The 25,627-nt window shown below is 38.5% G+C and overlaps 1 protein-coding gene across 6 annotated transcripts in view; it reads right to left on the bottom strand.

The window, feature by feature from the left end:
• The window catches only part of igdcc4 (immunoglobulin superfamily, DCC subclass, member 4), a 61,265-nt gene that overhangs the window by 23,999 nt on the left and 11,639 nt on the right, over positions 1-25,627 (bottom strand). For 4 of the 6 annotated variants that reach the window (XR_009203768.1, XM_058381490.1, XM_058381493.1 and 1 more), the window contains exons 2-5: positions 21,956-22,264; positions 17,892-18,051; positions 13,773-13,909; positions 1,694-1,825 (exon numbers count right to left, since the gene is read on the bottom strand). Coding sequence is in view for 5 of the 6 variants with exons in the window: in XM_058381490.1 (XP_058237473.1) it covers positions 1,694-1,825; positions 13,773-13,909; positions 17,892-18,051; positions 21,956-22,264 (738 nt within the window). In the remaining variant the exon portion in view is untranslated. The remainder of the gene's footprint in view (positions 1-1,693; positions 1,826-13,772; positions 13,910-17,891; positions 18,052-21,955; positions 22,265-25,627) is intronic. The other 2 variants (XM_058381491.1, XM_058381494.1) reach the window with 1 other exon arrangement.

Raw genomic sequence — 25,627 nt, 5'->3', positions numbered from 1 at the left:
CATGGTGCTGCTGTAATTAATTCTATAGGGACGAACTGACCAGCAGCATCTGCCATGTTTTTCAGCAGACAAAGAAAACAGCATAAAAAAAAAGAAAAAAGACTAGACACTGTGGTGTTTGCCAGAACGCCTTCAGCTGCACAGCATTTATCATGCAAATGTCAGCGGTACAGGAGATGTGATGAGACGGAGGAGAAGAATCTGATTGCGGATCTCGGAGAACAATGGCCAGACGTCTGGAAGTCCGCTAGATTGTCAAGCGTTTAGCTGAAACAAGAGTGCTTTGTGGAAACTCTCTTTACCGTATGACTTGTGCAGCTTCCTGAGCAGATAGAGGCGCATCGTTCTTCAGAGTCTAAAAACATGCCTCAAGAGCTTCAGGAGTTAAACTTGGACGTAGCAGGTGGATGCACCGAAATACGACAGATAAAATAAAGTAAAATAGCACTACCCTAGAACCTCGGCATAGGAGTTTTAATTGTCTCTGAAGGCGAGTTCTTAAGGTGAAGATTTATATTGAAACAAATTTTTCCCATAAGAAATAATGTAAATGCAGATAATCCGTTCCAGTATGGAATAATATGAAGTCCCAATATGAAGCGTATGTAAACTGTACGGCTGCTTACAAAGAACTGACCCAAGCCAAGCATTCCACGTCAAGGGTCCTCACAGGAAGTCGTGCCACTAAGCTTGGGCTAAAAATAGAACAGACCGCCCACACCACCAATCTGTCCACAGAAAAACACCCAAAAATCACCTAGCTTTTGAACGCATGCTGAAGGAGACGTTGGTATCGAGGGTCGACTCTTTCCAAACAGCTTTCAAATTCGTAAACTCGCTTCGTTGCCTTTCCACTGACGCTAACAAGTTCTGAACATCTCCCGGACGTAAACACACGACTTAGCTGGCGTTCGGTTCGGTTCATTCATATGCCGAAAATACTTTGCAGGCCAATTTCTTGCAAAACAATTCCTCAGACTAATCCTATAGCATGACGAAGCTATGATTATAAATTATAAAAGTTTATAAAAGTGATCTTTTACATCTTATCCCTTCATATCTAACCTCTCGTTCAATGCGTATAGAAGCATTAGGAATTAAAATAAAGCTCAGAGTGAGTAGCAGCATCTGATAGTGCTTCTGTTTAGTAAACGTAAACAGAACAGTTACCATGTTTTGCTAATCTTTCCCAGATAAAACTAGCACACGGTTAAGCATGTAACATGAGTGAATTAGTTTTTTTTTTTAAACCATTTAGGATAAAATAGAGCTACTACTGTTTATGATCGGAACAAAAAAGCTAGATAGGCCACGCCCCACAAAAACAACAACCAAAGCAGTTGCTACACACCCACAAGAGACAGTGTGAACCGAGCTTAAGGTATTTTGCTCTCTCTCTCTCTCTCTCTCTCTATATATATATATATATATATACATATATATATGTATATATTTATGGCTTTTCATGGCAATAAACGTTGTATGCAGTTACTGGGTCACATTTTTTGCTTGACACAGCAAATTTTCTCTTTCTGGACCCTGATTTCTGAGGAAATAAAGGCCTGAATTTATTTGCAAAACAAATGACAGATGAACAGTGTGATGGGTGGAGTCTTGCTATGTAACAAACCAGTGCGTGGTCAGACTGTGTGTGTGTGTGTGTGTTTGGGGTGGGGGGGTGGAGGTGTCTTACCTTGTCTACTCCAGGACACGAAAGGTTTTGGTTGTCCATGAGCCATACACTCCAGCACCGCAGGCCGTCCCAAAACCACCGTCAAGTCTCGTGGAGGAGCAACAATCATCACCTCACTGTCCTCCGAGGGACCTGACAACACACACACACATGGCATGGGTTAGCTTTCTCTTTCTACAGGTGTGTGTGTGTGTGTGTATGTGTGTGTGTGTGTGTGTGTGTGTGTGTGTGTGTGTGTGTGTGTATACACAAGTCCACAAGAGGGCAGTAGTGTGTGCCAGACAAAGCATTCAGCCAAAGGGAAAGTGACTCAGGGTCAAACAGGCATCCTGTCAACACACAGCTGTCTGAAACACTCCAAAGAAGCTCGAGAGAAAGTCAGAGAAAGAGAGAGAGAGCAAGAGGGAGGGAGAGAGAGAGAGAGAGAGAGAGCAAGAGGGAGGGAGAGGGAGGGGGAAGAGAGTCTGAGAAAGAGAAAAAAAACAAGTGTGTAAGTGGGTCAGTCTGCTTGCTTTGAGTCTGGAGTCTAGCTGAATTTTCTATGAGGAAAAAATCCTTTATCTCTGAATTCCAGACTCTCTGAAGACAGTGTGATGATTCAGAGAGATTCAGAGACACAGTAATGAATAAAAGCACTCCTGAAATGAACTGCCTCCATTACTGTAAAGGATCTTCAAATGCATTACACACAGATCTCAGAGTCAGAGACAAACACATAGCAGTTCAATTCAAACCTGAGACCAAGAGGGAGAAAGATACACACTGATGATGAAGAGGATACACATTGATGATGAAGAGGATAGACACTGATGATGAAGAGGATACACATTGATGAAGAGGATAGACAATGATGATGAAGAGGATACACATTGATGAAGAGGATAGACACTGATGATGAAGATACACACTGATGAAGAGGATAGACACTGATGATGAAGATACACACTGATGAAGAGGATAGACACTGATGATGAAGATACACACTGATGAAGAGGATAGACACTGATGATGAAGATACACATTGATGAAGAGGATAGACAATGATGATGAAGAGGATACACATTGATGAAGAGGATAGACACTGATGATGAAGATACACACTGATGAAGAGGATAGACACTGATGATGAAGATACACACTGATGAAGAGGATAGACACTGATGATGAAGATACACATTGATGAAGAGGATAGACACTGATGATGAAGATACACACTGATGAAGAGGATAGACACTGATGATGAAGATAAACACTGATGATGAAGATACACACTGATGATGAAGAAACACACTGATGATGAAGATACACACTGATGATGAAGAAACACACTGATGATGAAGATACACACTGATGATGAAGAAACACACTGATGATGATGAAGATACACACTGATGATGAAGATACACACTGATGATGAAGAAACACACTGATGAAAAAGATACACACTGATGATGATGAAGATACACACTGATGATGAAGAAACAAAATGATGATGAAGAAGATAAACACTGATGATGAAGAAACACACTGATGATGAAGAAGATACACACTGATGATGAAGAAACACACTGATGATGAAGAAACACACTGATGATGATAAAGATACACACTGATGATGATGAAGATACACACTGATGATGAAGAAACACACTGATGATGAAGAAACACACTGATGATGAAGAAACACACTGATGATGAAGAAGATACACACTGATGATGAAGAAACACACTGATGATGAAGAAACACACTGATGATGAAGAAGATACACACTGATGATGAAGAAACACACTGATGATGATAAAGATACACACTGATGATGATAAAGATACACACTGATGATGAAGAAACACACTGATGATGAAGAAACACACTGATGATGAAGAAACACACTGATGATGAAGAAGATACACACTGATGATGAAGAAACACACTGATGATGAAGAAACACACTGATGATGAAGAAGATACACACTGATGATGAAGAAACACACTGATGATGATGAAGATACACACTGATGATGAAGATACACACTGATGATGATGAAGATACACACTGATGATGAAGAAACACACTGATGATGAAGAAGATACACACTGATGATGAAGAAACACACTGATGATGATGAAGATACACACTGATGATGATGAAGATGCACACTGATGATGAAGATACACACTGATGATGAAGAAGATACACACTGATGAAGAAGAGGATACACATTGATGAAGAGGATAGACACTGATGATGAAGATACACATTGATGAAGAGGATAGACACTGATGATGAAGATACACACTGATGAAGAGGATAGACACTGATGATGAAGATAAACACTGATGATGAAGATACACACTGATGATGAAGATACACACTGATGATGAAGATACACACTGATGATGATGAAGATACACACTGATGATGAAGAAACACACTGATGATGAAGATACACACTGATGATGATGAAGATACACACTGATGATGAAGATACACACTGATGATGATGAAGATACACACTGATGATGAAGAAACACACTGATGATGAAGAAGATACACACTGATGATGAAGAAACACACTGATGATGATGAAGATACACACTGATGATGATGAAGATGCACACTGATGATGAAGATACACACTGATGATGAAGAAGATACACTGATGAAGAAGAGGATACACATTGATGAAGAGGATAGACACTGATGATGAAGATACACATTGATGAAGAGGATAGACACTGATGATGAAGATAAACACTGATGATGAAGATACACACTGATGATGAAGAAACACACTGATGATGAAGATACACACTGATGATGAAGAAACACACTGATGATGAAGATACACACTGATGAAGATACACACTGATGATGATGAAGATACACACTGATGATGATGAAGATACACACTGATGAAGAAGATACACACTGATGAAGAAGAAACACACTGATGAAGATACACACTGATGATGATGAAGATACACACTGATGATGATGAAGATACACACTGATGATGAAGAAACACAATGATGATGAAGAAGATAAACACTGATGATGAAGAAACACAATGATGATGAAGAAGATACACACTGATGATGAAGAAACACACTGATGAAGAAGATACACACTGATGAAGAAGAAACACACTGATGAAGATACACACTGATGATGATGAAGATACACACTGATGATGATGAAGATAAACACTGATGATGAAGAAACACAATGATGATGAAGAAGATACACACTGATGATGAAGAAACACACTGATGATGAAGAAGATAAACACTGATGATGAAGAAACACAATGATGATGATGAAGATACACACTGATGATGAAGAAACACACTGATGATGAAGAAACACACTGATGATGAAGAAGATACACACTGATGATGAAGAAACACACTGATGATGAAGATACACACTGATGATGAAGATACACACTGATGATGAAGATACACACTGATGATGATGAAGAAACACAATGATGAAGAAGATACACACTGATGATAAAGATACACACTGATGAAGAAGAAGAAACACACTGATGATGAAGATACACACTGATGATAAAGATACACACTGATGATGAAGATACACACTGATGATGAAGATACACACTGATGATGAAGATACACACTGATGATGAAGAAACACACTGATGATGAAGAAGATACACACTGATGATGAAGAAACACACTGATGATGAAGAAGATACACACTGATGATGAAGATACACACTGATGATGATGAAGATACACACTGATGATGAAGAAGATACACACTGATGATGAAGAAGAAACACACTGATGATGATGAAGATACACACTGATGATGAAGATACACACTGATGATGAAGATACACACTGATGATGAAGAAACACAATGATGAAGAAGATACACACTGATGATGAAGATACACACTGATGATGAAGATACACACTGATGATGAAGATACACACTGATGATGATGAAGATACACACTGATGATGAAGATACACACTGATGATGAAGAAGATACACACTGATGATGAAGATACACACTGATGATGAAGAAGATACACACTGATGATGATGAAGATACACACTGATGATGATGAAGAAACACACTGATGATGAAGATACACACTGATGATGAAGAAACACACTGATGATGAAGAAGATACACACTGATGATGAAGAAACACACTGATGATGATGAAGATACACACTGATGATGAAGATACACACTGATGATGAAGAAGATACACACTGATGATGAAGAAACACACTGATGATGATGAAGATACACACTGATGATGAAGAAACACACTGATGATGATGAAGATACACACTGATGATGAAGATACACACTGATGATGAAGAAGATACACACTGATGATGAAGAAACACACTGATGATGATGAAGATACACACTGATGATGAAGAAACACACTGATGATGATGAAGATACACACTGATGATGAAGATACACACTGATGATGATGAAGATACACACTGATGATGATGAAGATACACACTGATGATGAAGATACACACTGATGATGATGAAGATACACACTGATGATGATGAAGAAACACACTGATGAAGAAGATACACACTGATGATGAAGATACACACTGATGATGAAGATACACACTGATGATGATGAAGATACACACTGATGATGATGAAGATACACACTGATGAAGAAGATACACACTGATGATGAAGAAGATACACACTGATGATGAAGAAACACACTGATGATGAAGAAGATACACACTGATGATGAAGAAACACACTGATGATGATGAAGATACACACTGATGATGAAGATACACACTGATGATGAAGAAGATACACACTGATGATGAAGAAACACACTGATGATGAAGATACACACTGATGATGAAGAAACACACTGATGATGAAGAAACACACTGATGATGATGAAGATACACACTGATGATGAAGAAACACACTGATGATGATGAAGATACACACTGATGATGAAGATACACACTGATGATGATGAAGATACACACTGATGATGAAGATACACACTGATGATGAAGAAGATACACACTGATGATGATGAAGATACACACTGATGATGATGAAGAAACACACTGATGATGAAGAAGATACACACTGATGATGAAGAAACACACTGATGATGAAGAAGATACACACTGATGATGAAGAAACACACTGATGATGAAGATACACACTGATGATGAAGAAACACACTGATGATGAAGATACACACTGATGATGAAGATACACACTGATGATGATGAAGATACACACTGATGATGAAGAAACACACTGATGATGAAGAAGATACACACTGATGATGAAGAAACACACTGATGATGAAGAAGATACACACTGATGATGAAGATACACACTGATGATGAAGAAACACACTGATGATGAAGATACACACTGATGATGAAGAAACACACTGATGATGAAGAAGATACACACTGATGATGAAGAAACACACTGATGATGAAGATACACACTGATGATGAAGAAACACACTGATGATGAAGATACACACTGATGATGAAGATACACACTGATGATGATGAAGATACACACTGATGATGAAGATACACACTGATGATGAAGAAGATACACACTGATGATGATGAAGATACACACTGATGATGATGAAGATACACACTGATGATGAAGAAACACACTGATGATGAAGATACACACTGATGATGAAGAAACACACTGATGATGAAGATACACACTGATGAAGAAGAAACACACTGATGATGAAGAAACACACTGATGATGAAGATACACACTGATGATGAAGATACACACTGATGATGATGAAGATACACACTGATGATGAAGATACACACTGATGATGAAGAAGATACACACTGATGATGAAGAAGATACACACTGATGAAGAAGAAACACACTGATGATGAAGATACACACTGATGATGAAGAAGATACACACTGATGAAGAAGAAACACACTGATGAAGAAGAAACACACTGATGATGAAGATACACACTGATGATGAAGATACACACTGATGAAGAAGAAACACACTGATGATGATGAAGATTAAAATTTCAGTCGGATGGTAAAGGGTGGTTTAAACCATTTTTAGTCCGATCGAGAGGACATGGAAACATTTAATTGGATGGAATGTGTTCCTGGAAAGTTCTGCGCATGTGCAATGACGAATGACGTACGGATGTTGATATGAATGACGTACGTATGTTGATACGAATGACGTACGTATGTTGATACGAATGACGTACGTATGTTGATACGAATGACGTACGGATGTTGATACGAATGACGTACGTATGTTGATACGTATGACGTACGGATGTTGATACGAATGACGTACGTATGTTGATACGAATGACATACGGATGTTGATACGAATGACGTACTGATGTTGATACGAATGACATACGGATGTTGATACGAATGACGTACGTATGTTGATACGAATGACGTACGGATGTTGATACGAATGACATACGGATGTTGATACGAATGACGTACGTATGTTGATACGAATGACGTACGGATGTTGATACGAATGACGTACGTATGTTGATACGAATGACGTACGTATGTTGATACGAATGACGTACGGATGTTGATACGAATGACGTACGGATGTTGATACGAATGACGTACTGATGTTGATACGAATGACATACAGATGTTGATACGAATGACGTACGGATGTTGATACGAATGACGTACTGATGTTGATACGAATGACGTACTGATGTTGATACGAATGACGTACTGATGTTGATACGAATGACATACGGATGTTGATACGAATGACGTACATATGTTGATACGAATGACGTACGGATGTTGATACGAATGACGTACGGATGTTGATACGAATGACGTACGGATGTTGATACGTATGACGTACGGATGTTGATACGTATGACGTACGGTTGTTGATACGTATGACGTACGGATGTTGATACGTATGACGTACGGATGTTGATACGAATGACGTACGTATGTTGATACGAATGACGTACGGATGTTGATACGTATGACGTACGTATGTTCATACGAATGACGTACGTATGTTGATACGAATGACGTACGGATGTTGATACGGATGACGTACGTATGTTGATACGAATGACGTACGGATGTTGATACGAATGACGTACGTATGTTGATACGAATGACGTACGGATGTTGATACGAATGACGTACGTATGTTGATACGAATGACGTACGTATGTTGATACGAATGACGTACGGATGTTGATACGTATGACGTACGGATGTTGATACGAATGACGTACGGATGTTGATACGAATGACGTACGGATGTTGATACGAATGACGTACGTATGTTGATACGAATGACGTACGGATGTTGATACGAATGACGTACGGATGTTGATACGAATGACGTACGGATGTTGATACGAATGACGTACGGATGTTGATACGAATGACGTACGGTTGTTGATACGTATGACGTACGGATGTTGATACGTATGACGTACGGATGTTGATACGAATGACGTACGTATGTTGATACGAATGACGTACGTATGTTGATACGTATGACGTACGTATGTTCATACGAATGACGTACGTATGTTGATACGAATGACGTACGGATGTTGATACGAATGACGTACGTATGTTGATACGAATGACGTACGGATGTTGATACGAATGACGTACGTATGTTGATACGAATGACGTACGGATGTTGATACGAATGACGTACGTATGTTGATATGAATGACGTACGGATGTTGATACGTATGACGTACGGATGTTGATACGAATGACGTACGGATGTTGATACGAATGACGTACGGATGTTGATACGTATGACGTACGGATGTTGATACGAATGACGTACGGATGTTGATACGAATGACGTACGGATGTTGATGCGAATGACGTACGGATGTTGATGCGAATGACGTACGGATGTTGATACGTATGACGTACGGATGTTGATGCGAATGACGTACGGATGTTGATGCGAATGACGTACGGATGTTGATGCGTATGACGTACGGATGTTGATACGTATGACGTACGGATGTTGATGCGTATGACGTACGGATGTTGATACGTATGACGTACGGATGTTGATACGAATGACGTACGGATGTTGATACGTATGACGTACGGATGTTGATACGAATGACGTACGGATGTTGATACGTATGACGTACGGATGTTGATACGAATGACGTACGGATGTTGATACGAATGACGTACGGATGTTGATACGAATGACGTACGGATGTTGATGCGTATGACGTACGGATGTTCATACGAATGACGTACGGATGTTGATACGTATGACGTACGGATGTTGATACGAATGACGTACGGATGTTGATACGTATGACGTACGGATGTTGATACGAATGACGTACGGATGTTGATACGAATGACGTACGGATGTTGATACGAATGACGTACGGATGTTGATACGAATGACGTACGGATGTTGATACGAATGACGTACAGATGTTGATGCGAATGACGTACGGATGCTGATACGAATGACGTACAGATGTTGATACGAATGACGTACAGATGTTTTCGTGGACTGTGCGCATGTCAAAAGATGTAATCCGATTCTAATCATGTGTCATGTGAACATGCAAAACAATCTGATTACTTTATACCGTGTTCATGTAAACGCTGTGATCGGATTCGTCAGTCTGATTGAATTCAGTCTGATCTGATTAGTGTCCATGTAAATGCACCTATAGATAGATAGATAGATAGATAGATAGATAGATAGATAGATATTCTCTTTAAACTCTGCTGTCCTTGAAGATGTTGCAATCTTTATGGCCTTCTACAAACAAATAAATAAATAAACAAACATCTCCTTATAAAACTCTTCAGCGTATCAGCGATTAAACCCGCGTTACAGTCTGTTCCGCAGGGACACCAGCCATCTATAGCAATAAGCGGTTACCATAGCAACGCTAATGTGTCATAACGAGCGCATTAATATTAATGTAAACCTGTGATTTGCAGCTGCACTGCTGTCAGAGCTGCTGTAACTCAACACCTTCTGACCAATCAGGTTACAGAATCCAACAGCGCTGGGGTACACGTGTGTGTGTGTGTGTGTGAGAGAAACGTGATAATTTTTATTGAAACAGCGCTACACAGCCAGAGCCATTTTATCACCACACACATCAAGCTGTGATTTTATTGCAACACACACACACACACACACACACACACACACAGACACAGCCCCAAAATATACAGCCTATATTTGCATGTGCAGTCTGTACAGTTAGTGACATGTTGATGATTATATTAGTGTTTTTCTGGAAGACTCTATCAACAAGCCTTGTCTTAACATGCCAATATTTTCCTTCTCTATTGGCCACTGATGGCCTTTACGCTCTTCTGTGGTCCATCTAATGTTCCAGAAATTCTTTTAAACTCTTCTCCTGATCCATATCTGCCGCTCTGAAAGCTCTTTCTGGAACTAATGTTCGGATGAAACCAACAAGATCTTACATGAAGAGCTGATCTTTAGGGTTAATTACTGAGTACAGCTACATGATAATGACTTACGATAACATGAGACTGAACGTGATTGGCTCATTCCAAACATAGCCACACCCCTAATTATAAAAGGGTGTGCAGAATTATGCAACCAGGTGATTTCTGATTGTATAAACACACTTTCTGTGGTTCTTTAGCACAGATTAGAGACAGAATTTCTTGTGTTATTATTCGGAATTGCTCCAGAGGAGTCATGGTGGTCAGCATCAGTGTGTAAAATCCTTCTCTTCTTTGTTAGTATGTAGAGCCATCCTATTAAAGTGAAGATCCCCTCTCACCCACAGATATCCAGTGGATTAGAGAAATGATGTCTTGTCTCTACGTGAAAAGATTAGGTACTCATTAAGAAACACTTCTCTAAGCCATTTCATTGAATTTGTTGACCACTTTAAATAATGCCCTCTTTTTAATTGGTTGTTTATTTATATATTTATTTTTATGTATTTATGTACCTTATTTTTATGTATTTTTTTCACTTAATATCTATAATTCCTGTCTGAATTAATTTAAAGCATGAGCACTACTCTAGGGATTTTTTGGGTAAGGGTTGGGGGTTTGCTAATGCGATATAAATTGGAAAAATAAAAAAAAATATTTAAAAACTATTAAAACCAAATGTTTCTGATTGTTTTTTACTTCATATCTATACGCTGTAATTACACACCAAGGATGGAAAAAAGTTCTGACCTGAAAACAAAAACCTGTTATTTTATTTTATTTTAGTTTAGTTTAGTTTTGTTTTATCTTATTTTATTTTAGTTTATTTTTTCTTATTTTATTTTACTTAATTTATCTTTTTTTTATTTCATTTAATTTTGTTTTTTTTTATTTTATTTTATCTTTTTATTTAGTTTTATATTTGTTTTATTTAATTTAGATTTATTTCATTTCATTTCATTTCATTTCAATTTAATTTAATTTAATTTAATTTAATTTAATTTAATTTAATTTAATTTAATTTAATTTAATTTAATTTAATTTTAAACATGCTTGTTTAGACTTTTTTGATCCATGTGTGTCCATTTTATTAGTAGTGTAAGAGGGGCTGTGAAGCATCAGAGGAATGTCCAGTCTCTTATAAATGGTCTACTAGAATAATGCAGCCATAGATATAAAAACTTTCTGACATTTATTTGTCATGGACAAAAGCTATGCATTCTTTCAAAGCAAATCTGCATCTCTCTCTCTCTCTCTCTCTCTCTCTCTCACACACACATACACACACACACACACACACATGCATTCACACAAACCCCATTTACGACACAGCAAAGAAACGTAAAAACAACAATTTTCTTTAAAGCTACCAGAAAAAGAGCATGAGACTAAAAAATCTCAGCTTGCTCTAAAATGACGACTAGACTCAAGGAGATCCAGGTAATAAATACAGCATCCTTCACATCATTATCCCTCTCCCTCTGGCACACTTGGTCTACTTTTCTAATTCCACAAAGACTCAAAAATAGCAAAACTCACATCACAATTTCCCCTTTTTTCCTCCTCATATATATATATATATATATATATATATATATATATATATATATATATATATATATATATATATATATATACACACAGTAGCTCGTCTGTTGGATCGGATCACACGGGCCAGCCTTCTCTCCCCACGTGCATCACTTGTCCATTTTTCCTGCTTCTAACACATCAACTTTGAGGACAAAATGTTCACTTGCTGCTTAATATATCCCACCCACTAACAGGTGCCATGATGAGGAGCTCATCAGTCTTATTCACTTCAACCGTCAGTGGTCATAATGTTATGCCTGATAGGTATATATGTATGACTTATACTGGTGACTCCTTCCATAAAAAAATGAAGCAAACGTCTTCTTACAGAAAAGGACGCCATATCAACTGTATATATTATATTATATTATATTATATTATATTATATTATATTATATTATATTATATTATATTATATTATATTATATTATATTATATTATATATACTGTATATATACCATCTGTCATGGACTTCCCTGTCGCTATAGAAACAACGGCGTATTATCAACATACAATAAACCTGTGATTCGTCCCTGCGTTACATGCAGCACTGTAGCATAAACTGCAATCAATAATGCATTGAAGACCTTCACATAAAACACACTCCAGGAGCAGACTCCGAGCGCCGCGCTTACTGTCTTCATATATTCATACTTTATATAATGAAACGCTATGAGAGGGCCGATGACGCGATTGGGCACATGTACAGATGCACTCGCTCACACTGAGTGGTCTGAAAGCAGCGATTACGCCGCTCAGATTCTTTTCCCTCTGAAAGCAGATCAGGTTTGATGAGAGAAGCTTATTAGAGTCACGCTAACAAGAAGCCTCTTGAAAACAGGATTGTTATGCATGACGGGCCTCGAAACAGGAGATGGGCTTGATAATAGTGGGGCTTTGTGCTAGCTGAAGGTATACATGTGTGTGTGTGTGTGTGTGTGTGTGTGTGTGTGTGTGTGTGTACCTGATGTAACGGTGAGTGAAGCCTCTTGGCTGTAGAGCGTGTGAGCGGAGTTAGATGCTACACAGCGGTACAGACCTCCGTCGTTTGCCGTGACGTCTAAAATCTGCAGGATGCCGTTTGGAAGTGTTACAAACCTGCTAGAGAGAAATGAAACACACACACACACGAGACAGCGAGAGAGAGATTGTGTTTAAATTTCTTAATATCAAGAGTCTTGATGGATGATTCATCTATATCTTTATCACTTTATCCTGGGTCTCACACACACACACACATACACACACACAACTGAGGTAAATGTTGCCATTCCAGGCCATTTTATTCCATTTTCACTTTGCCATTCGATATTTACTTTGCTTATTTAAAAGATTGCTGTTTGCTAGCTAGCTAAATTGTTAGACCTTAATCGTTTGCTAATAATGTTAGGTGTCTGTCACTTCCTCAGTTGCCTAGCAACAGCTGTATTTGAAGCAGATCGAATTTATATTACGTCGTGTTTTAAGTATTTCGTACGTTTACAGTCTCGAGTGTCTGATTGCAGTACACCGGTGGCATGGAGCTGAACGAGGCGAACTCCAGGTGGAAAAAGGTGACCAGAACATGAAAATCTGAATGTAGGTCAGCGCCGGTTGTGCGTCAGAGCTTTAGCGACACGAACAGACCCTTCTGCTTGTCAATAATCATCTCCCTCCTCCTGTCTTCTCCCGCATGGCATCATGGCTGCTGTGGAAGAGAGCTCATGTTGCACAAGGCATTGGCTGATCCACCACTAGCCTCCAGAGACCCTCCATTTTCACTCCCCCACTCCAAAACCGTATTATAGACTATTAATCCAGCAGACAGATTGCCGTCTGTGGGAAACACACAGCTTGAGAGCCTGCAGTATCTGTGTGTGTGTGTGTGTGTGTGTGAGAGAGAGAGAGAGAGAGAGAGAGAGAGAGAGAGAAAATGGACTGGATGAATTATTAGTTCAGTGGTAGAGAATTCATCCAGCAGGGGTTGAGTCAGGACAACACAACATCAGAGCAAAGAGCTCAGCGGCACGGCGCTGACCCGCAAAAGCCGGAGCTGTGAATTTAAAGCGAGCCATGTGTTGATACCGCAGTGCAGGAGGAGTGTGTGAGGTGGGGGAAACTCGTTTGTTCTTATTAGCGGCAAGGACACAGAGGTGACAGAGGAGACAGGAGAATTTTCCACTCTGCTTTTATTCATTCGGAAAACGCTCTTAATCTACAAACACAATCCTGCAAATGAAGGGTTAAAGGTCTGGATTTTTGTTCTCCCTGAGTTCACATTAGAATTTGACAGGTCGCTCGGCTTGCAGCCGGTTTGTCGCATGTGGGTGTGTACCGCCTGGAAGGAACAAAACACCTGGGGATGTGCTGGTATGCTGTTACAGAAAAATAATCAATGTCTCACAGTTAAATAATAACACAACAAACCCTTTTACAGCACAACAATTTGCCAACGATTCCATGCCATTTTATTTATTTTTTCATTTTAACAAATAAGGATAAGGATAAGGACAAGGATAAGGACATCTGCCAAATACATTTAATGTTACAAATTGTTACAGAATGTTGCGGATTTTTACGGAATGTTACAAACTATTTTTACAGATTGTTACAGATTATTACGAATTATTAGACTGTTACGGATTGTTACGATCAATTACAAGGCGCTCTGGATAAGGGCGTCTGCCAAATACATTTAATGTTACAAATAGTTCTGGAATGTTATGGATTGTTACGGATTGTTACAAACTATTACGGATTATTACAGATTGTTATGAATTAATACAGGTTGTTACGGATTGTTACAGAATGTTACGGATTGTTACGGATTGTTACAGATTGTTACGGATTGTTACATAATGTTACGGATTGTTACGGATTGTTACAGAATGTTACGGATTGTTACGGATTGTTACAGATTGTTACAGAATGTTACAGAATGTTACAGATTGTTACAGAATGTTACAGATTGTTACAGAATGTTACGGATTGTTACAGAATGTTACAGATTGTTACAGAATGTTACGGATTGTTACAGAATGTTACGGATTGTTACGGATTGTTACGGATTGTTACAGAATGTTACGGATTGTTACAGAATGTTACAGATTGTTACAGATTGTTACAGAATGTTACGGATTGTTATGGATTGTTACAGAATGTTACGGATTGTTATGGATTGTTACGGATTGTTACAGAATGTTACAGAATGTTACGGATTGTTACAGAATGTTACAGATTGTTACAGAATGTTACGGATTGTTACAGAATGTTACAGATTGTTACAGAATGTTACGGATTGTTACAGAATGTTACAGATTGTTACAGAATGTTACGGATTGTTACAGAATGTTACAGAATGTTACGGATTGTTACAGAATGTTACGGATTGTTACAGATTGTTACAGAATGTTACGGATTGTTACAGAATGTTACGGATTGTTATGGATTGTTACGGATTGTTACAGAATGTTACGGATTGTTACGGATTGTTACAGAATGTTACGGATTGTTACAGAATGTTACGGATTGTTACAGAATGTTACAGATTGTTACGGATTGTTACAGAATGTTACGGATTGTTATGGATTGTTACAGAATGTTACGGATTGTTACAGAATGTTACAGATTGTTACAGAATGTTACAGATTGTTACAGAATGTTACGGATTGTTACAGAATGTTACAGATTGTTACAGAATGTTATGGATTGTTACAGAATGTTACGGATTGTTACAGAATGTTACAGATTGTTACAGAATGTTACGGATTGTTACAGAATGTTACAGATTGTTACAGAATGTTACGGATTGTTACAGAATGTTACAGATTGTTACGGATTGTTACAGAATGTTACGGATTGTTACGGATTGTTACAGAATGTTACGGATTGTTATGGATTGTTACAGAATGTTACGGATTGTTACAGAATGTTACAGATTGTTACAGAATGTTACGGATTGTTACAGAATGTTACAGAATGTTACGGATTGTTACAGAATGTTACAGATTGTTACAGAATGTTACGGATTGTTACAGAATGTTACGGATTGTTACAGATTGTTACAGAATGTTACGGATTGTTACAGAATGTTACAGATTGTTACGGATTGTTACAGAATGTTACGGATTGTTACGGATTGTTACAGAATGTTACGGATTGTTACAGAATGTTACAGATTGTTACGGATTGTTACAGAATGTTACGGATTGTTATGGATTGTTACGGATTGTTACAGAATGTTACGGATTGTTACGGATTGTTACAGAATGTTACGGATTGTTACAGAATGTTACAGATTGTTACGGATTGTTACAGAATGTTACGGATTGTTATGGATTGTTACAGAATGTTACGGATTGTTACGGATTGTTACAGAATGTTACGGATTGTTATGGATTGTTACGGATTGTTATGGATTGTTACGGATTGTTACAGAATGTTACAGAATGTTACGGATTGTTACAGAATGTTACAGATTGTTACAGAATGTTACGGATTGTTACGGATTGTTACAGAATGTTACGGATTGTTACAGAATGTTACAGATTGTTACGGATTGTTACAGAATGTTACGGATTGTTACAGAATGTTACAGATTGTTACGGATTGTTACAGAATGTTACGGATTGTTACAGAACGTTAGAGATTGTTACAGAATGTTGAAGTTACAGTTACTGATTACATTCAGCTATAAACATTTCCTTCCCAGCCTCTATTCTCTCTCAAAGTTAGAAAGATGACAAATAAATGCTGATTAGCAGGTCAGCATAAAGTTCTCTGTCCTTTCATAACCTTTTTGCTCTTCACTGAAACTGAAACTGGAGACTCCTTCTACACGTTAAACAGGCTTCTTATTCAAATCAATCATTTTACATGTTTTTCAAATCAGCTTATGGCTCTAAACAAAGTAAAAGGAATCATTCTTACCATATCTCACACCAAAATGTGTAAAATGAAAGAAGAAACATACATCTCTCAGTGATTTGGAGAGCAACAGAATGTTTTAGAAATATAAACTAACCTACAGAACACCGGGGTCTATTTCTGACATGAGAAACGCAGGATTACTGTATAACACCTGATTCAGACAGACGAGTCTCACCTGGGTGTACTGACTGATGCAGCAGGTACAGGAAGCGGCATGTGGTCTTTCTCCCAGGTGATGCTGGGAGCAGGTACACCGTCTATGTGGCACTCGAAGCGTGCAGTTCCCCCTGCTGGGACGACCTGAGGCTCGGGGTCCCGGAGGAAAGGAGAAAGTCCTGAAGATGGAAGAAGAGATAGAGAGGAAATGAAGCGAGAAATCAGGGAGTCATCAGTGGAATAAACTTGTGGGGGGTGTAACGACAGAAACAAAGAGCTTCATGTACGACAAAGAACTTTCTAATTAGTTATAAATAAACTGAAGTAGAATGAATTAGTCAGAATTAGTCTTCTGTCCTAATGCTACATCCTAATAGCCACTTCACCTGCTGAAGTGTAGTGTTTCTAAATGAAAACCAAATGAAATTTTGCGTCAAATTGTTTTTCTTAACTGAAATTCTCTCTCTCTCTCTCTCTCTCACACACACACACACACCTATAACTTTATATTTTCATTATCCTGCTGAAAGAGGCCACAGCCATCAGGGAATACCGTTTCCATGAAAGAGTGTACATGGACTGCAACAATGCTTAGGTAGGTGGAACGTGTCACAGTAACATCCACATGGATGCAGGACCCAAGGTTTCCCAGCAGAACATTGACCAAAGCAGGACACACTCCACCGGCTCGCCTTCTTCCCACCGGTTCACCACTGTTCCTTCCTTGGACCACCTTTGATAGATACTGACCACTGCAGACCCCACAAGAGCTGCAGTTTTGGAGATGCCCTGATCCAGTGGTCAAGCCATCACAATTTGGCATTTGGCAGCATCTGAAGAACTGCATCAGGTTTTCTGAGACGTTTTGAAAACTTTTCATCTGTAATGAAACTGTGAGTGTGTCCCTGAGACACAAACGTCCGTGGATTTTCAGATGAAGCTTCAGACAGAATTTCAATGAGGTTTAGTTTAGTTCTGTCTACTGCTTAGCATCATTTCTTTATCATTTTCATAGACACGTATTATACAGTACTGTATGTCGTATTCATTCTTTTCTTCAGCATGGAAGATGCAAGGACCGTTTCGGCCTTGATTGATGTTCGGATTTACGTATATTCATTTAAAAAAGAAAAGAAGACGTTGAAGCGTGTCAACATCATTTAGAAGCTGTTTTTATTTCTGAATAGCTGCATTGTGGATAAATAAATTAAAAAATAGAAAAATAAAGATAAAATTGAAATGAATTTGGTTTACTGTTTTTAATTGTAATAAAAACATAGTAATAAATTATAGCATAGTAATAAATTGTAGTATATTATTAAATTCATTTTATAACATTTTTAAAGACAAAACTATTTGAAAACTAATATCTCTGAAATTAAATCATCACTGAATAAAATCCTTTTTTCCCTCTATATTGTAGTTAAAAAAATTCCCATTTCTGTAATTTACCCTATAGCTAATGGAAAGATTTCACTTTAAATCATTTTATTTGAAATAATAGGTTATGCTTCTGTCATTTTTTATCTTAAATAAATACTTGGAATGGCATGAAGCCTCTTTTTTCTTTCCTCATATCGATACCGATAACGAAACCTTGAGCGATACCTGATACCGGCATCCATCCCATATTGTGTTATTAAATAATTATTGTTAATATTGAAATATTTTTTAAACTCTTTCACACAAAAATATATAAATACATTGCATTCAAAAACCTATAGAAATATAAAGCTATAAAGTATAAATATAATAAATAAATCCTGACAGAAAAGCAGAAGCAGCTGAGGCTCTTAACATGTAAACATTTTTCGAGAAATAATTTTATTTTACAAATCTTGATTACAGGATCTGAAATATCTGATATGTTTAGTCTAAAATCTTGTTTTTTAGCTGCGGCTGAACTGATACCCTGTACCGATGCTATCTTTATTGAATATCAATGTCAGAAATATGCAGATTTTATGCAAATGAGGTATTTTTATGTAAATTTTATGTAAATCGATAAAGCGTCAGGGACAAGTAGATGCTTTCTGAGCACTCAAACGAATGACACTGTCCCCAAGCTGCTAGCTTTCCTCAGCGATGACGATCATTATGTAGCATGAGAGTCCTCTTGTATCTACAGCGAGTGGTGTCGTGAGATTATGGAGAAGAAGATCATGGCATCTGGGCTGGACGGTGCTGTAGGTTCTGATCTTTGTGCTTTGTGGCGTCGGGGGGGGGACAGCGTCCTGCTCCTGAGCAAAGTTTCTCAATGAGCACACAGAAATCGGGGATGATACGCAGAGAGCTGGAGATAACGACTCGTTAAACATTAGCGCAGGATATTTCAGAGTGTTTCATCACTCGCTGGCTAAATCAACACACACACACACACACCACTGTAAAACCAGAGACCCACTCATGTAGACGTCACTGCTCAAATGCTGTGTGTTTTCTGCTGAATTCGCTTTTCTTTTCATGCTCACAAGACTTTATAGTATTATTCATCTATTCACAGAGATTTCTACATAGTTCAATTCTATTTTAAGGCTAATTCTGTTCACACAGATTGGCGTTTTTGGTGGAAAATCCCTGAATACTTCTGAATAAAACAGATTTGGGGGCGGAGCTTTGTACAAAGACAAAGACGTGTATGAGAGATCTGATTTTCTTCCTTTTTCTTCATTTATTCAGTGTTTCTACGTCCCACAGAGACATTGGACGGAAATCAGGTTGTCAGTGGACGAGTGGGCAAAGATATCTGAGATATTTTGTCTGTTTATCTGTTCGGACAGGTAACGGGCAGATTTTCATCATCAGGTTAAAATATAAATAAATAAATAAATAAAGGAACACATACATAAAAAAAAAATAATAAAAATAAATAAATAAACAAATAAACAAATAAATAAATAAATAATGGCCGCTTGGCATCTTCTTGACTGATCACACAATAAAAAAATCTACCTCATATGTGTTGGGAAATATAATTAATTAATTAATTAATTAATTAATTAATTAATTAATTAATTAATTAATAAATAATACATGAAGAAAACATATTTCTTCATTTCGGTGAAGAAATAATATAATAATAATATAATAATTGCTGTATCATCGCTTGCTAAGTGAACTTTCGAGAGCCTGAGGAGTTTTTAAAGGCATCATTAATGTGTCATGACGTATCCGCTCCGCTCGGGTCATCATCAGACATCTAACTGGATTTTCGTTTTTCACAAAAACTACTTCAAGCCTTTCAAATAGCATAAAGTTAAATAACGTTAATAAATTCTGCATGAATTTTGCCTTGTGTGATGATTAGCATGAAGGATTATGAGGGTAAAATATCAATATTGTGATAAATAATACCACAGTACATGTTTCTGCAGTATTGTGGGTCTAATTTTTATACAATTTATTTTTAATAGCATTTTTTACAATATTTTCGTTCTACATTGTTGGACAAATCTGATTTGATGATTTTTTAAATTTTTTATTTTCCGCTCTTTTGGACAGAAATTTATAGACACACGAATAGAAGTGCTCTTGAACGGGAACGTTTATAGTCTGACTGTATAGAGATTGTAAAATGCTCAATTCTGATTAGTTGAAAAGTTTAATTTTTGGATATCAGCGGCTCTGACTGCATACACTTCAGTTTCTATAGTGACGGCTTAACGATACGTTATCGTTTCTATAGTGACGGCTTAACGATACGTTATTGTTTCTATAGTAACGGCTTAATGATACGTTATCGTTTCTATAGTAACAGGGCAGAACTGTAACATCTGTACAGTGAAAGCTGCATATAAACATTATACATATAAACATAAATATAAACACTGATTTGGTGAAGTTCTGGTATTTTATCAATCAAGGCAGTTTTCCACCAAGTGAAAGTCTTCAGCTTTGCAGTTTCTCAATTATTTGCTAATTCAAAATTGTAATTGTGGTATAACTGGAATAAAACACTCCAGGATGTGCTGTTATTGGAAAATATACGATTCTAAGATTCACGTCCAGCTTCACCCTCATCATATTTTACTCCTTGTCCATGATGCTAGTCTATGTTAGTTTAGCTGATAAACGCGTACTTACTGGCATGCTGCAGAGTGACGCTGCGGCTGGTGAGGGTCCCGAAGGAGCTCCCGCTGAGACAGCTGTACGCTCCCTCCATTCCTGCTGACGCTTTCTCGTCACGGAGCGAAGGCAGGAGCAGCAGGGAGCCGTTGGGAAGCAGTCGGACGGTCTCGCTCTGGCTCAGCACCGCCCCGTCCTGGAGCCAGGTGACGTTGAGCGGGGTCTCGGCGCTCCCCAGGTGGCAGTCCAGCAGCAGAGGACGAGGAGGCTCCAGGACCACGTGGATGGGACCAGCACCACAGCTCAGCTCCACAGACATGGGATTTTCTGTAAAGGCAAGAACATTACTTTACAGAAACATGAATCATTGGATTTGAAACTCTCAGAATAATCTAAAACCACTGACAAAGGATTTCTTCTTTAAAAACGTTCAGAGAAATTCTTTTAAGAGAAATTAGTTTTCATTTCGTGTAATTTCTCGAGTGCTCTTTGAAAGAGTTTCGTTGCTTTGTAATGTTTCACAGCAGGAGAAAGTCTTGAGGACAGAGGAGGTTAGGCTTTCTCTGTAAAATGATATGTAAGTTTCATCAGTTTACACACGTCCTGAAGTCCTCAGATTCCAATTTCATGAACAGCACACAGAGGTCATGGGGTCATAAGGGTCATGATTGTGTACTATTAAACCTCATGTATGACTCCAATACACAAGAAATCATGTTCAAGTACTGAATTCTGAGTTTATAATCAAACAAACGACTGAACGTATAAAATCATCAGCCATGTTTTCCACAGTGAGAACTTTAACCATCTTTTCAGAAAAAAAAATAAACAAACGACTAATTGTTTAATTAATTCATTAACTATAATTGTGTTAACTCTGGAGGACACGCCTCCTGTGTTTAAAGATTTAACATATTTCATTTCAGTTCAAGTCGAATGAACTGTGTTAAAAAATGGAGCTGCGATAAAAGGAGAGAAGAGAAGAGAAGAGAAGAGAAGAGAAGAGAAGAGAAGAGAAGAGAAGAGAAGAGAAGAGAAGAGAAGAGAAGAGAAGAGACTCCAGCCAGGAGTAGAGCGACTGGACGGATCAGGCAGGTCCAGAAAGAACTGATCACACTGGGAACTCAGAACACTGGGAGCTCAGGAGTCTGTTTTGTTGAAGTGATGAACTGGACACTGATGGAGACTTGAGTCCACAACTGTTCGTCTTTACTGCTGCCCAAAGTCATCTTCATGGTTGTTTCTCCAGGTGGAACCATCGACAGTGATCTCATGTATCTCCAGCCTCCATGTGGTCCATCCTCAGGAGCAGCGAGTGGCCTTCAAGTGATGATGAGAACTTCTCCATGCAGAAGCAGGTCATCAGGATGGCTGGGGCAGGTCAGGAGAGCAGGAGGAGGAGGAGGAGTCAGGATCACTGGACATTTATTAGGAGAGGAGTTTCCTGTGTGAATTATGAGCACTAATCATATGGCTGGTGTAGAGCCGGAAAAACTCACATCAATTCTATACTGAACCGGAAGTGTAGAAATGTCATGAAATACTGTTTCTTATTCTTCTACCAGGAAGAACACAGGTGAGAAAATCATTTAAACATCTGCTAATAAACTCTCTTTCATTCTGTCCCTCTATCTCTCTCTTTCTCTTTCTCTCTCTTTCTCCGTCTCTGTCACTCTCTCTATCTATCTATCTCTCTCTCTGTCACTCTCAGTCTCTCTCTCTCTGTCACCCCACTTTCTGTAACCCCCACCCTCTCTTTGTCACTCCCCCCCGTCACTCTCTCTCACTGTTACTCTCAGCCTCTCTGTCACTCTCTCTGTCACCACCCTCTCTGTCACTCTCTCTCTCTGTCACCCTCCCCTCTGTCACCCCCGCTCTGTAACCCCCCCTCTCTGTCACTCTCTTTCTCTCTCTGTGTCACCCCCTTCATTCTGTCCCTCTATCCCCCCCTTTCTCTCTTTTTCCTCTCTATCTCTCTGTCTCTCTATCTCTCTCTCTGTCACCCCCTCTCTCTGTCACTTTCCCCTCCTCTCTCTCTCTCTCTCTCTCTCTCTCTCTCAAACATTTATTATTATTATTGCTATTATTATTATTTAATTAATGACAGATTAGTTAATTGTATCCCACTTCATAAGGATAATTGTAGGCGTGTCCATGAGTTACACTCCTTCACATGCTTATAACTGTAAAATAATTATTAAATAATACCTGAACAGATGCCAGGAAGGATTTAGAAACACTTCTTCATGCATTTGGACATTTTAGAGTTCATTAAAAATCGATTTCCTAAACACGTTTTTATAAAACAGACCCAGAATCAGTGCCATTCCTAAAGAATCTTGACCAAAATCTTTAAAAAATCCAAAATCTTAAAATGACCACTGATCCTGACTCCTCCTCCTCCTGCTCTCCTGCCCTGCCCCAGCCATCCTGATGCCCTGCTTCTGCATGGAGAAGTTCTCATCATCATTTGAAGATCTCTCACTGTTCCTGAGGATGGACCTCATGGAAGCTGGAGATACATGAGATCACTGTCAATGGTTCCTCTTAAAAAAAAAACAAAAAAAAACATGAAGATTGTTTTTCTTTAAATTTGTTTCTAAACTACTGGTCACTTTGTTCCTCAGGGCTGAAAATGTTTGTAGTTTATCGGACCTTCTGAACGTTTGACCTGTTCATCTCGTAATTTGTTAAAGTAATTAGCAAAAGTAACATAAAGCTATAATTATTAATTCACATGCAGAGCTGCACAGCCAGCAGGGGATTACAGTGTGTATACACACACACACACACACACACGTGTGCACAAGCCAGTATTCCTCTAAGACACACTGCACTAAAGCTCACAATTAATTAGGCTAATGGAAATCGGATTTATTTCCTAGATTAAAGCGGGAGCCTGAGCTGCTCCGCCCGCGTGCGGACGTTTGTTTTGCTTTCTGTCTTCTCTTACACGCTTGTTCCAGAGCACATTAGCATCGAACCGCCGGGCGTTACGCTTTTATCGTACTGACACCAGACTCCCGAGTCGCCTCAACAAAGAAGGTGTGTGCTGTTGGCTCGAGTCCACAGACTGTAAATACCGAAAATTAAAAATCATTCCCTGTCTGTCGATCTCACAGTCAAAACAAAGTCAGAGTTTCTGTGGAATAAATTAACTTCAGTGAAAGATATGACATGATCTCAATGTGACATTATGCTAATTAACTCACAAAAACCTTCACCAAGGATGCCACTAATTCTGGAGAAGCCTAAAAAATAAAAATCACTATTAGCCTTTTCAAAATGCATAATCTGTCTAGACAAAAATTAAAGTTATTATAAGCGTGTGCTTAAAGTGTTGATTCACAAATAATTTCATTTCCAAGCTTACACTAGCACCTGACGAGGCGTGGGATATCATACCAGCCATAACATTGGTGGGACCAGCCATAACATTATGACCACCTGCCTAATATTGTGTTGGTCCCCCTTTTGCTGCCAAAACAGCTCTGACCCGTCCTGCACTGTGTATTCTGACCCCTTTCTATCAGAACCAGCATTAATTTCTTCAGCAATTTGAGCAACAGTAGCTCGTCTGTTGGATCAGATCACACGGGCCAGACTTCTAATCGCTCCCCACGTGCATCAATGAGCCTTGGCCGCCCATGACCCTGTCACCGGTTCACCACTGTTCCTTCCTTGGACCAC

The sequence above is a fragment of the Hemibagrus wyckioides genome, linkage group LG27 (genome assembly GCF_019097595.1).
Source record: "Hemibagrus wyckioides isolate EC202008001 linkage group LG27, SWU_Hwy_1.0, whole genome shotgun sequence".
NCBI classification, from domain to species: domain Eukaryota; kingdom Metazoa; phylum Chordata; class Actinopteri; order Siluriformes; family Bagridae; genus Hemibagrus; species Hemibagrus wyckioides.
Note: the sequence above shows the minus strand (reverse complement) of the source record. Positions and strands in the feature narration are given on the sequence as shown.